This window comes from Gordionus sp. m RMFG-2023, chromosome 4, assembly GCF_954871325.1.
Source record: "Gordionus sp. m RMFG-2023 chromosome 4, tfGorSpeb1-WG-v2, whole genome shotgun sequence".
Lineage (NCBI taxonomy): Eukaryota > Metazoa > Nematomorpha > Gordioida > Chordodea > Parachordodidae > Gordionus > Gordionus sp. m RMFG-2023.
The window spans coordinates 9315393-9327639 of record NC_088778.1 but is presented as its reverse complement, the minus strand read 5'-3'; the positions used below and the strand labels follow the sequence as shown (position 1 = coordinate 9327639).

Sequence of the window (12247 nt, the reverse complement as noted above, 5' to 3'; positions counted from 1 at the left end):
TCATTTTATTTAGTCAATTATTCATTATACAGGTTTACGAATAAATTTATAAAATATGCACTGCTTGAAAATAATATATGGTAAAAAAAAAGAAATTTCATCATAAAACAATTATTTGTTGAATCGACTTAAAAAAATTACTGATAGATTTGTAAATTAAATTGTAAAATTCGCTTCACCAGAAAATGAATGTAAAGAAAGAAATTAAAATACATTGTTAAATAAATGTTTTGATAAATCTAATAATCCTTGATTAGCTTTTTCATGATATTGATAGAAGGCGAGCGATAACTACCACCAAAATGATTCCTATTTAAACATTTATGTTTACTTTTTATAAAAATTGCAATTTATAATAAATATTCAATTCAAAGCCGGCTCTAGGCTCTATTTGACTTTATTCTGTATAGACAACTCCGTAATGATATTATTAAAAATTGGGTTGGCTATTTCGATTCAGGAGCGATTAGGAAATTGTTGGGAAAAAAATATATATAAACTATGAAATTTGATAATTTTTAAATAAACAATATAATCAGTATTTTCGTCGAAAAGGAGTCAATTTTTTTTTTGCTAAATTAAATATTTTTGTCGAATTCCCTGATTAAAATAAAAATAAAGCTATTTTTTTTATGGTATCCGGAAGGCCTAATTTAAAATCCTTGTGGGAATATTTTTTTCACTTATTAATTAACTACACGTCATTTAAAAATTATTGATTCCGAGTTTGTGGCTATCGTTTATAATAAAATAAGTATATACTGATCATTTTTTAAATATATGGATGTTGATTTCACAAAATAAAAGATTATTGATTCCAGAAAATATTAATTCATTATTATTTTTGCATTATAATTAGAAATAATATCAATAAATATTTTATGATCAAATAAATTTCTTATCCGTAATCTAAATTGAATTTTTTTAATCTTTAATATAGCAATTTCCTAAATTATAAAACATTTTTTTTGTAGGGGAAATTGCATCAATTTTTTATTAGATTTTAAAAAAATTGAAAGAATGCTCATTTAAATTTTATGGGTGGCGTGTAGTGTTGTTAAACGGCTCGTTTTGAGCCGATTCTTAAAAACGGCTAACTCAATATATTAGTCAGAAAAATATTCCTTAAGCCTCGAGATTTCGCTAATAGATGTCCAAACCTTTGTTCCTTCTACAAACAAAATCTTCAGACTTGCGCAATACTATTCTGGATGATGTTACATTTGAATATTTATTATTGTAAGATATATTTAAAGGTCACCTTATATTTGTATATTATATTATTCCGACATGTAATATTATATTATCGAGGTTAATCAAATTGCATATTATTACAAGTTAAATTGGATAATTATATAAATGTATATATACCATAAGAATTACAGTTTTTTTATAAAACATAATCGATATAATATTTGGCGACGAGGAAAAAGGTCGCGCGGTTTTCGGTCAAATTAAATATATAGAATTATAATTTTTTTTTGTTAAAAAAAATAATAAATTGATTTAGCAATTATGGATAAAAGATGAATGAGATAAATGGGCTACTGACGACTATAGACACATAAAATATCCTCAAAATTTTCTATTGATAGGAGCAATTAATTTCATTAGATTAAGTCACGCCCTACTGAATCCATAATAAGAATTAAGAATTCGCGATAAATTAATCGCCGGAGAACTATGTTTACGATACCCAGATACTAAAGACGAAGACCAATCGTGAAACTTAAACAAAATTATAGAATTTATGATAAAGGCACGATGCAGCCTATTTAGATTTCCATCGATTATAGAATTTATGATAATGATAAAGGGCACTATCAAAATGATTGATGCAGCCTATTTAGATTTCCATGGATTATAAAATTTATATCAAAATATTGATACAGCCTATTTAGATTTCCATGGATTATAGAATTTATGATAATGATAAAGGGCACTATCAAAATGAATTATAGAATTTATATCAAAATATTGATACAGCCTATTTAGATTTCCATGGATTATAGAATTTATGATCTATCAAAATATTGATAAGCCTATTTGGATTTCCGTGGATTATAAAATTTTACACAGCCTATTTGGATTTCAGGAATTATAGAATTGACTTATCGTTACCAACATATGTAGAAATTAACATGATCAACATTATAATGATAATGGTAACGTGAATATTGACAAACTATATAGAGTAACCTGGAGTACTCCAATGGTAGTGGTACGTAAAACTTCAGGTGAACTACGATTGAGAATATTTCTACCAACGAATCGCAAAAATCGCTATAGATCTACAGATAAATGATGTTAAAATAACAAGCGAAAATAAAACAGTGATGGTGGGAACAATTGGTCGAAAAACTAGAATCGCCATCACAATCCTGGAAAAGGGAAGAAGAAAAAGAAGAAACAAAACCTATTTAAAACATCCCGACCAACTACGCGAAATCAAATCAATAATAACAATTAAACCAAGTCAAAAAGGAAGGCAAACGGGTTATCTAACAAAGCCAACAAAAAAAAAATATAGATGAACTTAAACGCTATTTTATCCAAAGCCTTTTGATTTTTGTTAGATTGGCTATATAAATTATTTATCGTGTAATAAAGACTTTAAAGTGATTAACGTCAGTAACCATTTTTACGACATCTGATACCGCTAATTCTAAAAGGTGATTCAAACGAAACCAGTATATAATCGTTGAATATAGTGAGCAAAAGGGCATTGCGACAACAGATTTCTTCCCAGTCCGCCATCGCTAACGAAAAAAAATCCTTTTTATAAAAATTCTTTTGAAACGCGTCGGATTTAGGAAATAAACACGGCTAGTCAAAACGGATATAATCTTATTTCACAATTTATTGGATTTTCTGTTTTTTTATATTAAATTAGAAAAGGGTTTTGGAATTAAAAATACAAAATTACATTAATATAATTCAGAATAAAAAAAAATTAATTATATGCGAAAATACCAATATAAAAAAAATATATTTTGGAAAAGGCAAATCGTGTTTCCTTTGAATAGGGGTAGGGGAGGCTTAAAATTTATTAAATTGGTCTCGCTTTGATAATATGGAAATATATTTTAATAATAAAACAAAAAATAATAACATAGAAAAATGATTTTGTGGTATTATTTAATTAAGGCGGGAGGGGGGGGGGATAAAATTGAAATATTTTTTAAATATTCATATGGTGCTCCTAATCAATTATTTGTGCCCATACAAGGTTTTTTTGTCCTGTAATGCACCCAGAGCCGGCCATTGAATTATTCTTGCTTTATCATTAAATGATAAGCAAATCTATAATTTGTTTAATGTTTATAATCTATTTTACTGTAATATTTATTGCAGTTACATTATTATTGGTAGCACTAAAATTTTATCAAAAATTATTCTGTTAGAAATATTTTTGACAAATTTTGGTCAAAAATTTGAATAACTTTCTCTCTTTGTTAAATGAAAAACTTGAGATGCCATTTTTTAGCAGCAAAATATATAATGATATTCTTATGCAACATAATATCTAATTATTACAATTCTAATGCAATTATTTTAGATGTCATTCTTATGCAATCAATATTAATGAAAGAAATAACTTAACATTACATTCTTATTCAACTACATATGTAATTATATAATCACAATATTAATAATTTTAATGAAATAACTTTATATCATTTTGTGTGCATATAAGAGGTGGAATCAGAGACCTGTCGGCCCGGCTCTAAGCTCGGGTACACGGGCTGGGCCGTACTTATTTTTTAAAAGTACCCGGGCCGGCCTGGGCCTAAATTTTTTTTTACCCGAGATAGGCATAAATTAAAAAAAAAAAAATCCGGGCCGGGTCGTGTGAGCAAATGTTAATTTAAGTGCAAAATTCGATGAGTATATATTCTACATTTTATTAGATACGAGCCATTATCTTTTAGTTTTTACTGAAATACAGGACTGCGCTCTTGGACCAAGTTAATTGTTAGCTTAGGGGTATGAAACAAAGATAATGGTTAGCATTTGTATAAGATGAGAAGAAATGTTGATTAAATTAGACAACAAATCCATTACATTTGATAAAATCTAAAAAAAAGAATAATTGAAATGTTTAATGTGCCTTAAATGGGCAAATTCAAAATGGATATTGTTGATATAATTTTTTACATTTCGGACTAATTGTTATTAGCATATCAAAATTTACAGGAAATAAACGAAATAAAACCCAATGATTTCATAATGTTATACGTATAATTGGCCAAAAACACCGGATTTTTAGAATTAGAATTGATTATAATGTCTAAATTCTTTTTATATACGTTATTTCTTCGATCTAATATTCAAATTTTATTAAAATTTTCTAAAAATGCATAATGATCTCATTTTATACATCAAAATTAATGCATAAAAATTATAATTATGCTTTCGAATTTGACAAAAGTCCTTCATGGTTTCTTCCTTCAAAGACATTCTATCATTATCATATTTATCCCCAATGAGAATAGCCGCTCACATGAAGCCGAAGATCCCTATTGGACATATGTCAGTTGCTATTTTCGACAAAACGGGAAAATAATCCCCATGCGGTCTCCACGATTCTTAATTCATAAAGATATGTTTCAACCTCAAATTGATGAGATGATATTTTATTCGAATATTTTATCCGTGTTTGCCTGGACTATTGTTTCATCAGATGATGTATTAATATTATATTTAACTTTGTATTCATTATATATTTCCTTAAATTTTTCTAATAAAGTTGTTGTATTTATATTATATGAGGTAGGTAATTGTTAAAAGAATTCCATTATAAGTAATTTCGAATAATTCAAATCGAATAATAAAAAGCTTACTATTTCACTAATACTTTTCCTCATTCATATTCGATTCCAATAATTGTGTTATTCTTATTCGTAAAATATATAAAATAACAAATAATTTGTTTTAGACCTAATGACATCAAATTTTTCATTAAGATTGTTTGTTCTTTTAATAAAAGTAAGTTATTCAAATTTTTGAAGAAAATTTGCCAAAAATATTTCTAGCATTTAAAGAATAGCTGATAAATAATTTTTGATAAAACTCCAGTACTACCTGTTTTTCTAATGAAATTATTTTGTTAAAAACTAACCAATGGTTTAAATAATGAAACAGCTGATACAATTGGTGACGTTCATCAAAACCAGGCATTTTGGGAAATACTTTGTGGTATGCTTTATAAAACTGTTCATTAAACCCTCCAAAGATACCAGCTATTCCCAAATCATATTCGTGATGTCCGTAAAAAGAAGCTGGGTCAAATATAACTTTATTTTTAATTTAAATATTTAGAATGGAAAGTATATTGTCATCTTTACTATTATTAAATTTTGGATGATTATACCTAAATTGATAATTAGCATAAATCTTTAATATTTAGGACTAGTGCCGAAATTAAAAATTACCTTTTATTATCTTATTTCAAACATTATAGTGCACACAAATTGAGCTTTTCAAAGCGGTGTTCCAAACGCAAATAACGCATTTCCAATAGTATAATGCAAATTGTTCAAATTATCACCTGGCGTTAGTTACATCTGGTTTGCTTTTTCAATACATTTTTATATATTATTTTGCAAGTTAGCTATGATCATTCTCAAAAATTTTCCGCAAAAAAGACGACTAAACCTTGGAACCCAGGTAAGATTAATGGGGGGGGGGGCACTACTTTCAAGTTATTTAAAATGAAAATTGAATTTAATATTATATAAGATGTAAAAAATAACGTATCTTTTAAAATAGAATATTTCGAAATTAATAAAATAAAAGGCATACGATAATATAATTTACAAAAATCAATTCTTTTTTATAACTTGTTAAAAATGAGTCGATGCTTGATATTAATAATAAAAAAGGCAAACTTAGTTTAAACAAGAGATGCATTACGACTTTTATATTTAAAAAAGCATGGCATAACACAAACACTCAATTTGTGTGCACTATTAAGAATGAAAGAAACATTTCAATAATCTTTCTTTGATAGTATGATATTTATCTACATAATATCTACATACTTGAAATCGGCAAATTATTTAAATAAAGATTTTAAAAATAATCAGGAGAAAATAAAAATCGAAGCACAAAATTTGACCTGGATCTCCATCAGGTGTTTGCCCTATATTTCCAGACCACAGATCCCCATGTAAAAGGGATGGTTCTATAATTATACCATCAAAATATTTTGGTATACATTCTTTCAATTGACTCCAAATAGAAATGCATTCTTTATCATTGTGCTAAAGTTTAAAAAAGTTTTGCTACGTTAAATTTATTAATTATGAACCTTATCATCTATCATATTGATTTGGTATTCTAATTTTTGCTGAATAAAAAATTCCTGGATATAATTAAAAAAAGGAATAAAATCTATAGGGAATATTAATATCAATAAAAATTATTTATTAACCCATTAATGGTCATACCATAATCTGCAACAGTTGTTATTTATTGATTTTTCAAATATAAATTTGAATTAAAATAATTTCACATATGATTCTTATAGCTCGAAGATTGTACTATAACATAAAAAACACCTTTTAAAAAATATTTATTTTTGAATGCGATTGCTGCCATTTAAATTCGACAATTTTGGACTATTAAAATGCCATATGTTCTAGCCTCCCTCGTTAAAAGAGTATCTTTTTAATGCAATTGACATAAATTTATTTATTATAGATGACTTAATCTATTCTAATTAATTTGGCCCATCATTATATTTATTCTCGAATTAATAATCATATGTTTTTTTACTGTACCATTTATGCAATGTTGACCACATAAGGGTTCAAAAAAAAGTAATTTATATAAAAAATAATATATAAAAAAAATTTGGCATAATATTTTATTATAAATTTTTCTTTATATTCTTATTAAACAAAAATACTATTTTTTAATCATAATATTTTTATTATTTATAAAAGAAAAAATTCCAGAAAATTCATATAATTATATTTTTTCATTTGAATATAAAAATTATTTATTTAGAATATTATTATGACAAAATAATTTCTAACAGTTGATGAAGCCCTATCCATGCTTTCGATGAAGGCCCTGGTGATGAAGCAGATGTTGTAATTATACTTCCTAATGCTGCTTTAGTTAGTGATGAAGAAGATTTCGATAAAAACGATTTAACCGACTATTGCAGGGGAGATCGAAATCCATAATCCAGCAGATATTGATATTGTCTCAGAATCCTCAATATATATAAATCAAGAAAGTAATTAAATTTTCGTAATAATTTAAAATGGAGAAAAATTGATCCAATTTACACATCTTGACCTACTGATAATGATAAAGAATTATTATCAATTTGATTTGATCGGAAAAATTCCAATAAATATTGGAATTATTTTTGATCAAAAAATTTATTCACTGCTTATGGATCAAACGCATATTTATTCCATACAAAAAAATCGATGAAAAGATTTATAAGAATTCTTTTGCTGACTGGCATTCCTTACCGCAAGAAAGAATATATTGTTCGAATGACAATGAAATTACTATTCTAATCGTTAGAAATTCAATGACACCACTTACATTTCGAGATATCAAAATGAATCTATATTTATCTAATAACTCAACTCTTGTTGAAGAGGATAATCTTTATAAAGTCCGCGCATATTTAAATTTACTAAATAAAAAGTTTCAACAATTTGGTAAATTTTTACATAAGTTAGGCATAGATGAGCAATACCTTATTGAGTAAGTCATTCCTATAAAATGTTTATCAAAGGTAAACATATTTTGGATATAATCATGGACCCTTGCTTCCTCCTATGGATATATAATTTCATTTAATATATATCAAGGTAAAAATAAAAGCCCAATGGCTTCGAATCTTGGATTAGTAGGAACGGTTGTTAGAAATTTACTCAAAGTGGTCCAAGTACCTTCGGCTTATAGCATTTGAGGCATCTTGGATTTTTCACAACTGTGACTATAAGAGAAAATATGAAAATTCTCCTCTAGAAACAATTAAAGTTATGCCAAAAAAGAGAGTAATTATTACGACTACTGATTTGAAAAGACATATAGAATATTTGTAGTTCGATGGAATGATAGTTCAGTGATGACTGGTAAAGCTCTTACCATTTATGCAGCGTATCAAGATTCTCTCGAAAGATTTTCTCAAAAATAAAAATTACAACCTAATCTTATAAATTCATATAATTCCAATATGGGTGGAGTTGATCTGTGCGATAACCGAGTATCTATAGAATTATTATATAATGTAAAAAAATGTGGTAGCCTATTTTTAGTAATTTTATTGATGTAGCAGCAGTAAATTCATGGAAGTTATGGAATCTAGTGAATCCTGATGATAAAAAATCATAACTAACATTTCGGAGGGAAATAACTAATGACACTTTTGAAAACTCCCTCTGTAAATAAAAAGATGATTACAAGTAGAGGCCATCCTAGAAAAACTTGAAAATTCTTATGGTGTAAATTTCCCGGGAAACTATATTTCGGGGAAATTTGGGGAAAAAACGGGAAATAATGGGAAAATAGGGAAATAACGGGAAACTATCTTTTTTATAATACTTTACAGGTCAATATTGATTTTTTTTTTATGTTTTATTGAAAATATATAGATTATAAACATTATAATTAAACAAATATAAATTATTTTCAACTAATTTGCAATTACTTTACATGTTTTATTTGAAATATTATATATAGACTAAATAATATTTAAACAATTAATTTTGAATAGTTAATTATCTTCGTTTGAAGATGAAAATGATTCCAGATCAGAGCTTGAAATTCTGGAATCAAGCAATTTGTCATTTTCAGAATCCTTTCCCATAAAATGTAGATTGGCTCTTATATAAACTAATTTTTTTTATTCTATTTCTAGATTTAGAATGAATATTTCCAAAGGAGGACCATATTCTTTCGGATGCTGCACTTGTTGGTGATACTGATAAAATTCGTATGGCTAGGGTCGATATGTATTGATTGCAACATAGACCTAATAAAATATTGAATAACACTATTTTAAGATTAGAAAAAGAGTTAAGTTATTGTTTACAGAAATATAAAAGTATTTAACCTTTCCACCAACTCACTGGATCTGTAAATGATGCGCCTTGCCAAAGACTTGCTATATTAAAAAAATCTTCCCTTGCACGATATTTGGATAGGTTTCCTATTACTCTTGCAATATCTAAATCTAGATATCCAGAAAATCGGTTAATAATATCCAACCCCTTTACAACTTCATTGTCTCTTAAATTAAATCCGCAAAACCTTGGGTCAAATATATGAGCAGCATAATGAATGTCCCGACAACAAAAATTTTTTCGGCTTTCGATAAACAGCTCTATTTCTAAAATCTAGCTCTGCCACAATATATTTGATATTGTTTTATAAGCGTTAAATGTCTCCCTGATATGAATAAACGCTTGAGGGACATCAGATAATTAACATAACTTAAAATTTCATATATTATTTATAAATTTCATCGGTATTTATTTATAATATAAATATACTTTTCAGACTAGCTATTTAATTTTAACAAGTATCTTCTAAAATTTTGCAAATGTAAATAGGGAAATTGACATAATTCAAAAACAAAACACAATTATAATTTATGATATGAACCACGAGGAAAAAATGATTTTATAAAATCTAATAAAAATCGTATTTATTTTATCATAAGATCATTTTCAAAATTGGGAAACTGTTAATATTATAAAAATCATGTTGATTTAGGCAAAAAAACCTATTATAAAAATTGGGGAAACTATAGGGGAAATTTCCGGGAAATATAGGAAATTTCCCCTGTCTTACATCCCTACTTATGGTCACATTATGTTATAGCTATTATCGATAACAAAAGCTGATGTTGCAAGCTTTGTCATAGTCAGACAAGATACACATGTAACAATACATAATTATTGTTTTAAAAAATACCATAAAATATAAAAATTACAAAATTGTATCTTATATGAAAAATATATAATAAATTTTGAAATTATCTATTGTATTTTGATTTTTTGCAATAATATAATTTTATTTTTATAACTCTAATGGTCAATGTTGCAGATATGCAACAGTTGAATATTTTGGATGATTTTTTCATGCTGATTTTTTTTATGATTTCTTAGTTAACTAAAATAGATAAAATTTAAAATCAAGAATTTTTATTAGCTGGAAAAAGTGTGACCATTAATGGGTTAATTTAAATATACACTGAATTTATAAACTTATAAATAAAAACCAGGGACCTGGAACAACAATATTTGAGTTCCTGTTTGGGACAAAAAAGTGTTTTTCTGGGCTTTGTTTGTTAGCATTGTAATTTTATTTTATTAATGATAATTGATATTTAAAATAATTATAAAGAAAACTAAAAATAATTTATATAGGTACTGGCTAAATGGATATAAAATTTCTATCTTTTTCCAAATTTTTTATCTCTTATTATCAATTAAATTATATATCCATTATATATTGATTAATAAATTTTATTAATAATTATTAAGAAAACTAAATATAATAATGAAATCAAACATTTATTTATTTCCATATTATAATTTTAATAGTTTATAGGAACATTCTGGACTGTTCTGTAATATACCATCTGGTTATGTTAATTTACTCAACTTTCCATTCTTGGTCCCTGATAATAAAAATCTGATTATAATTATTTTAGAATATGTACAATCCAATCTGAAGACCAGTGATTGTTTTGGGGCAAAAATCCACAGCATGTTGGTATAGAAAAACCAAATTCCTTAACATATTCTTTAGAATTATTTTCTTTCATTGTTTTATTATAAATATGAAGTCTATATAATATTAATAAAACAATATATAATAAAAAAGGTATATACTTTGCTAATTTTGAACCAAGTTCTTTCTGATTTTTGCATCTTTCAATATCAATGTATTCCATTATTAAAAAAATATCATTTCCATTTAAATTTTTGATAATCTTCATTTATTATAAATTTATTGAAATCATAAATAATAAACTTTTATAGGTTTTGGAACTTTAACTGTATTAGTTTCCATAATTGCTAATAAGCTCTTAAATTCACCTTGAAACATTATATCAGACTTTAAAATAATGCTTGATGTGGAAATTACATATATATTCTACCTTTTCTTTATCGTTTGATTTAATGAATATTTTCCCTATATCGGTTATATAAGATTCTCCTGTGTTAATACATCCTCCTCCTCCTTTGTTTAAACATTCAAATTTTTTGACATTTAATTCACTAGTAACTAGGTTTTTCAAATCTTCAAATTTCATAACATATGATTTAATGCTCTAATGACTTATAAATTCAAAAACAGTGTTCTAAATTTAAACAGTGCCAGAATTATATTAGCATTAATAAATAGACTAACAAATTATTCAGGATCTCCATAATCAAATTAAAATGACCCTATATGTTCAGACTATAATAAAATGACTACCACAAATTATTGGCTGATCTAATAAATATACCGTTTTATTATTTTTAAAATTATCTTTATCAATTCTATTAATTCGAATGTTCCATTCTTTTTTATAAAATATAAAATAAATAACATTTAATACAATTTATTACAGAGACTAGATGCTGACTCTATCCAATATAAAATTTTAATTAAGTTTGAAACATTACATATTACAGTCTATGCAAGCCAAAAGCCAAATAGTATGTTTGCATTTATTGTTTTTTATAGTTTTTATGATATTAGTATATAAGTTTAATAATTAGATTCTTTTTACTAATGTTGTTAAAAAGTCGAGTTTTAACGATTCTGTTGAGTTGGAGTCTCAAAACTCATTTCGAATTGAGCAGCTCAATGAGCAGAATAAATCGACTCGAAAAATTTTAAATCAGCATGCTATTATTATTTACTCCTGGAGGAAAATTTTAAATTTTTTTTAACTACTTTGGTTTGGATGATTTAAATGTTCAAGCAAAATTCTAGGATTTACCTGTATTGTTGTAGTAAGAATATGACTATGCTATTATTTCTGACCATGCTATTATAATAATCATAAGATTTGAACTGAATTAAAGGTTTTGATACTCTTCCTTGTTTATTATTTTAAATACTTAATTTTCTGTGTGATAATATATTATTTAAACTATATAGATATGGAGCGAGTTCAAGTAAAAATAATGTATCAATATTATCAAAATATGGAATCTGGATGATTCATAAATTTTTTTTCTATCCAAATAATTTTTCCAGAACTTTTAAA

At 25.9% G+C, this 12247-nt stretch overlaps 1 protein-coding gene across 4 annotated transcripts; it reads right to left on the bottom strand.

The window, feature by feature from the left end:
- Nucleotides 1-5: 5 nt before the first annotated feature.
- LOC135927952 (ketosamine-3-kinase-like) lies at nt 6-11329 on the bottom strand. Of its 4 annotated transcripts, none has more exons than XM_065464237.1 (8): nt 11144-11329; nt 11017-11100; nt 10875-10975; nt 10703-10829; nt 6314-6367; nt 6122-6266; nt 5123-5297; nt 6-330 (listed from the first exon to the last, which is right to left on the bottom strand). In XM_065464237.1, exons 1-8 carry the CDS (start codon nt 11297-11299, stop codon nt 240-242), a joined length of 933 nt encoding a protein of 310 aa, XP_065320309.1. In that variant the 5' UTR covers nt 11300-11329; the 3' UTR covers nt 6-239. The 4 variants fall into 4 exon arrangements, with proteins under 4 accessions (XP_065320309.1, XP_065320310.1, XP_065320312.1 ...); XM_065464238.1 differs by having other exon boundaries at nt 8-309; XM_065464240.1 differs by lacking the exon at nt 6-330 and adding an exon at nt 3120-3328.
- Nucleotides 11330-12247: the final 918 nt, after the last annotated feature.

Coding starts and splice junctions, on each gene's coding strand:
- LOC135927952 (XM_065464237.1), bottom strand. CDS start 11,299: ATGAAATTTGAAGATTTGAAAAACCTAGTTACTAGTGAATTAAATGTC. Junction 6,267..6,313: donor TCAATATGATAGATGATAAG/GTTCATAATTAA, acceptor TTTAAACTTTAG/CACAATGATAAAGAATGCAT. Junction 5,298..6,121: donor AACACCTGATGGAGATCCAG/GTCAAATTTTGT, acceptor TTAAAAATAAAG/TTATATTTGACCCAGCTTCT.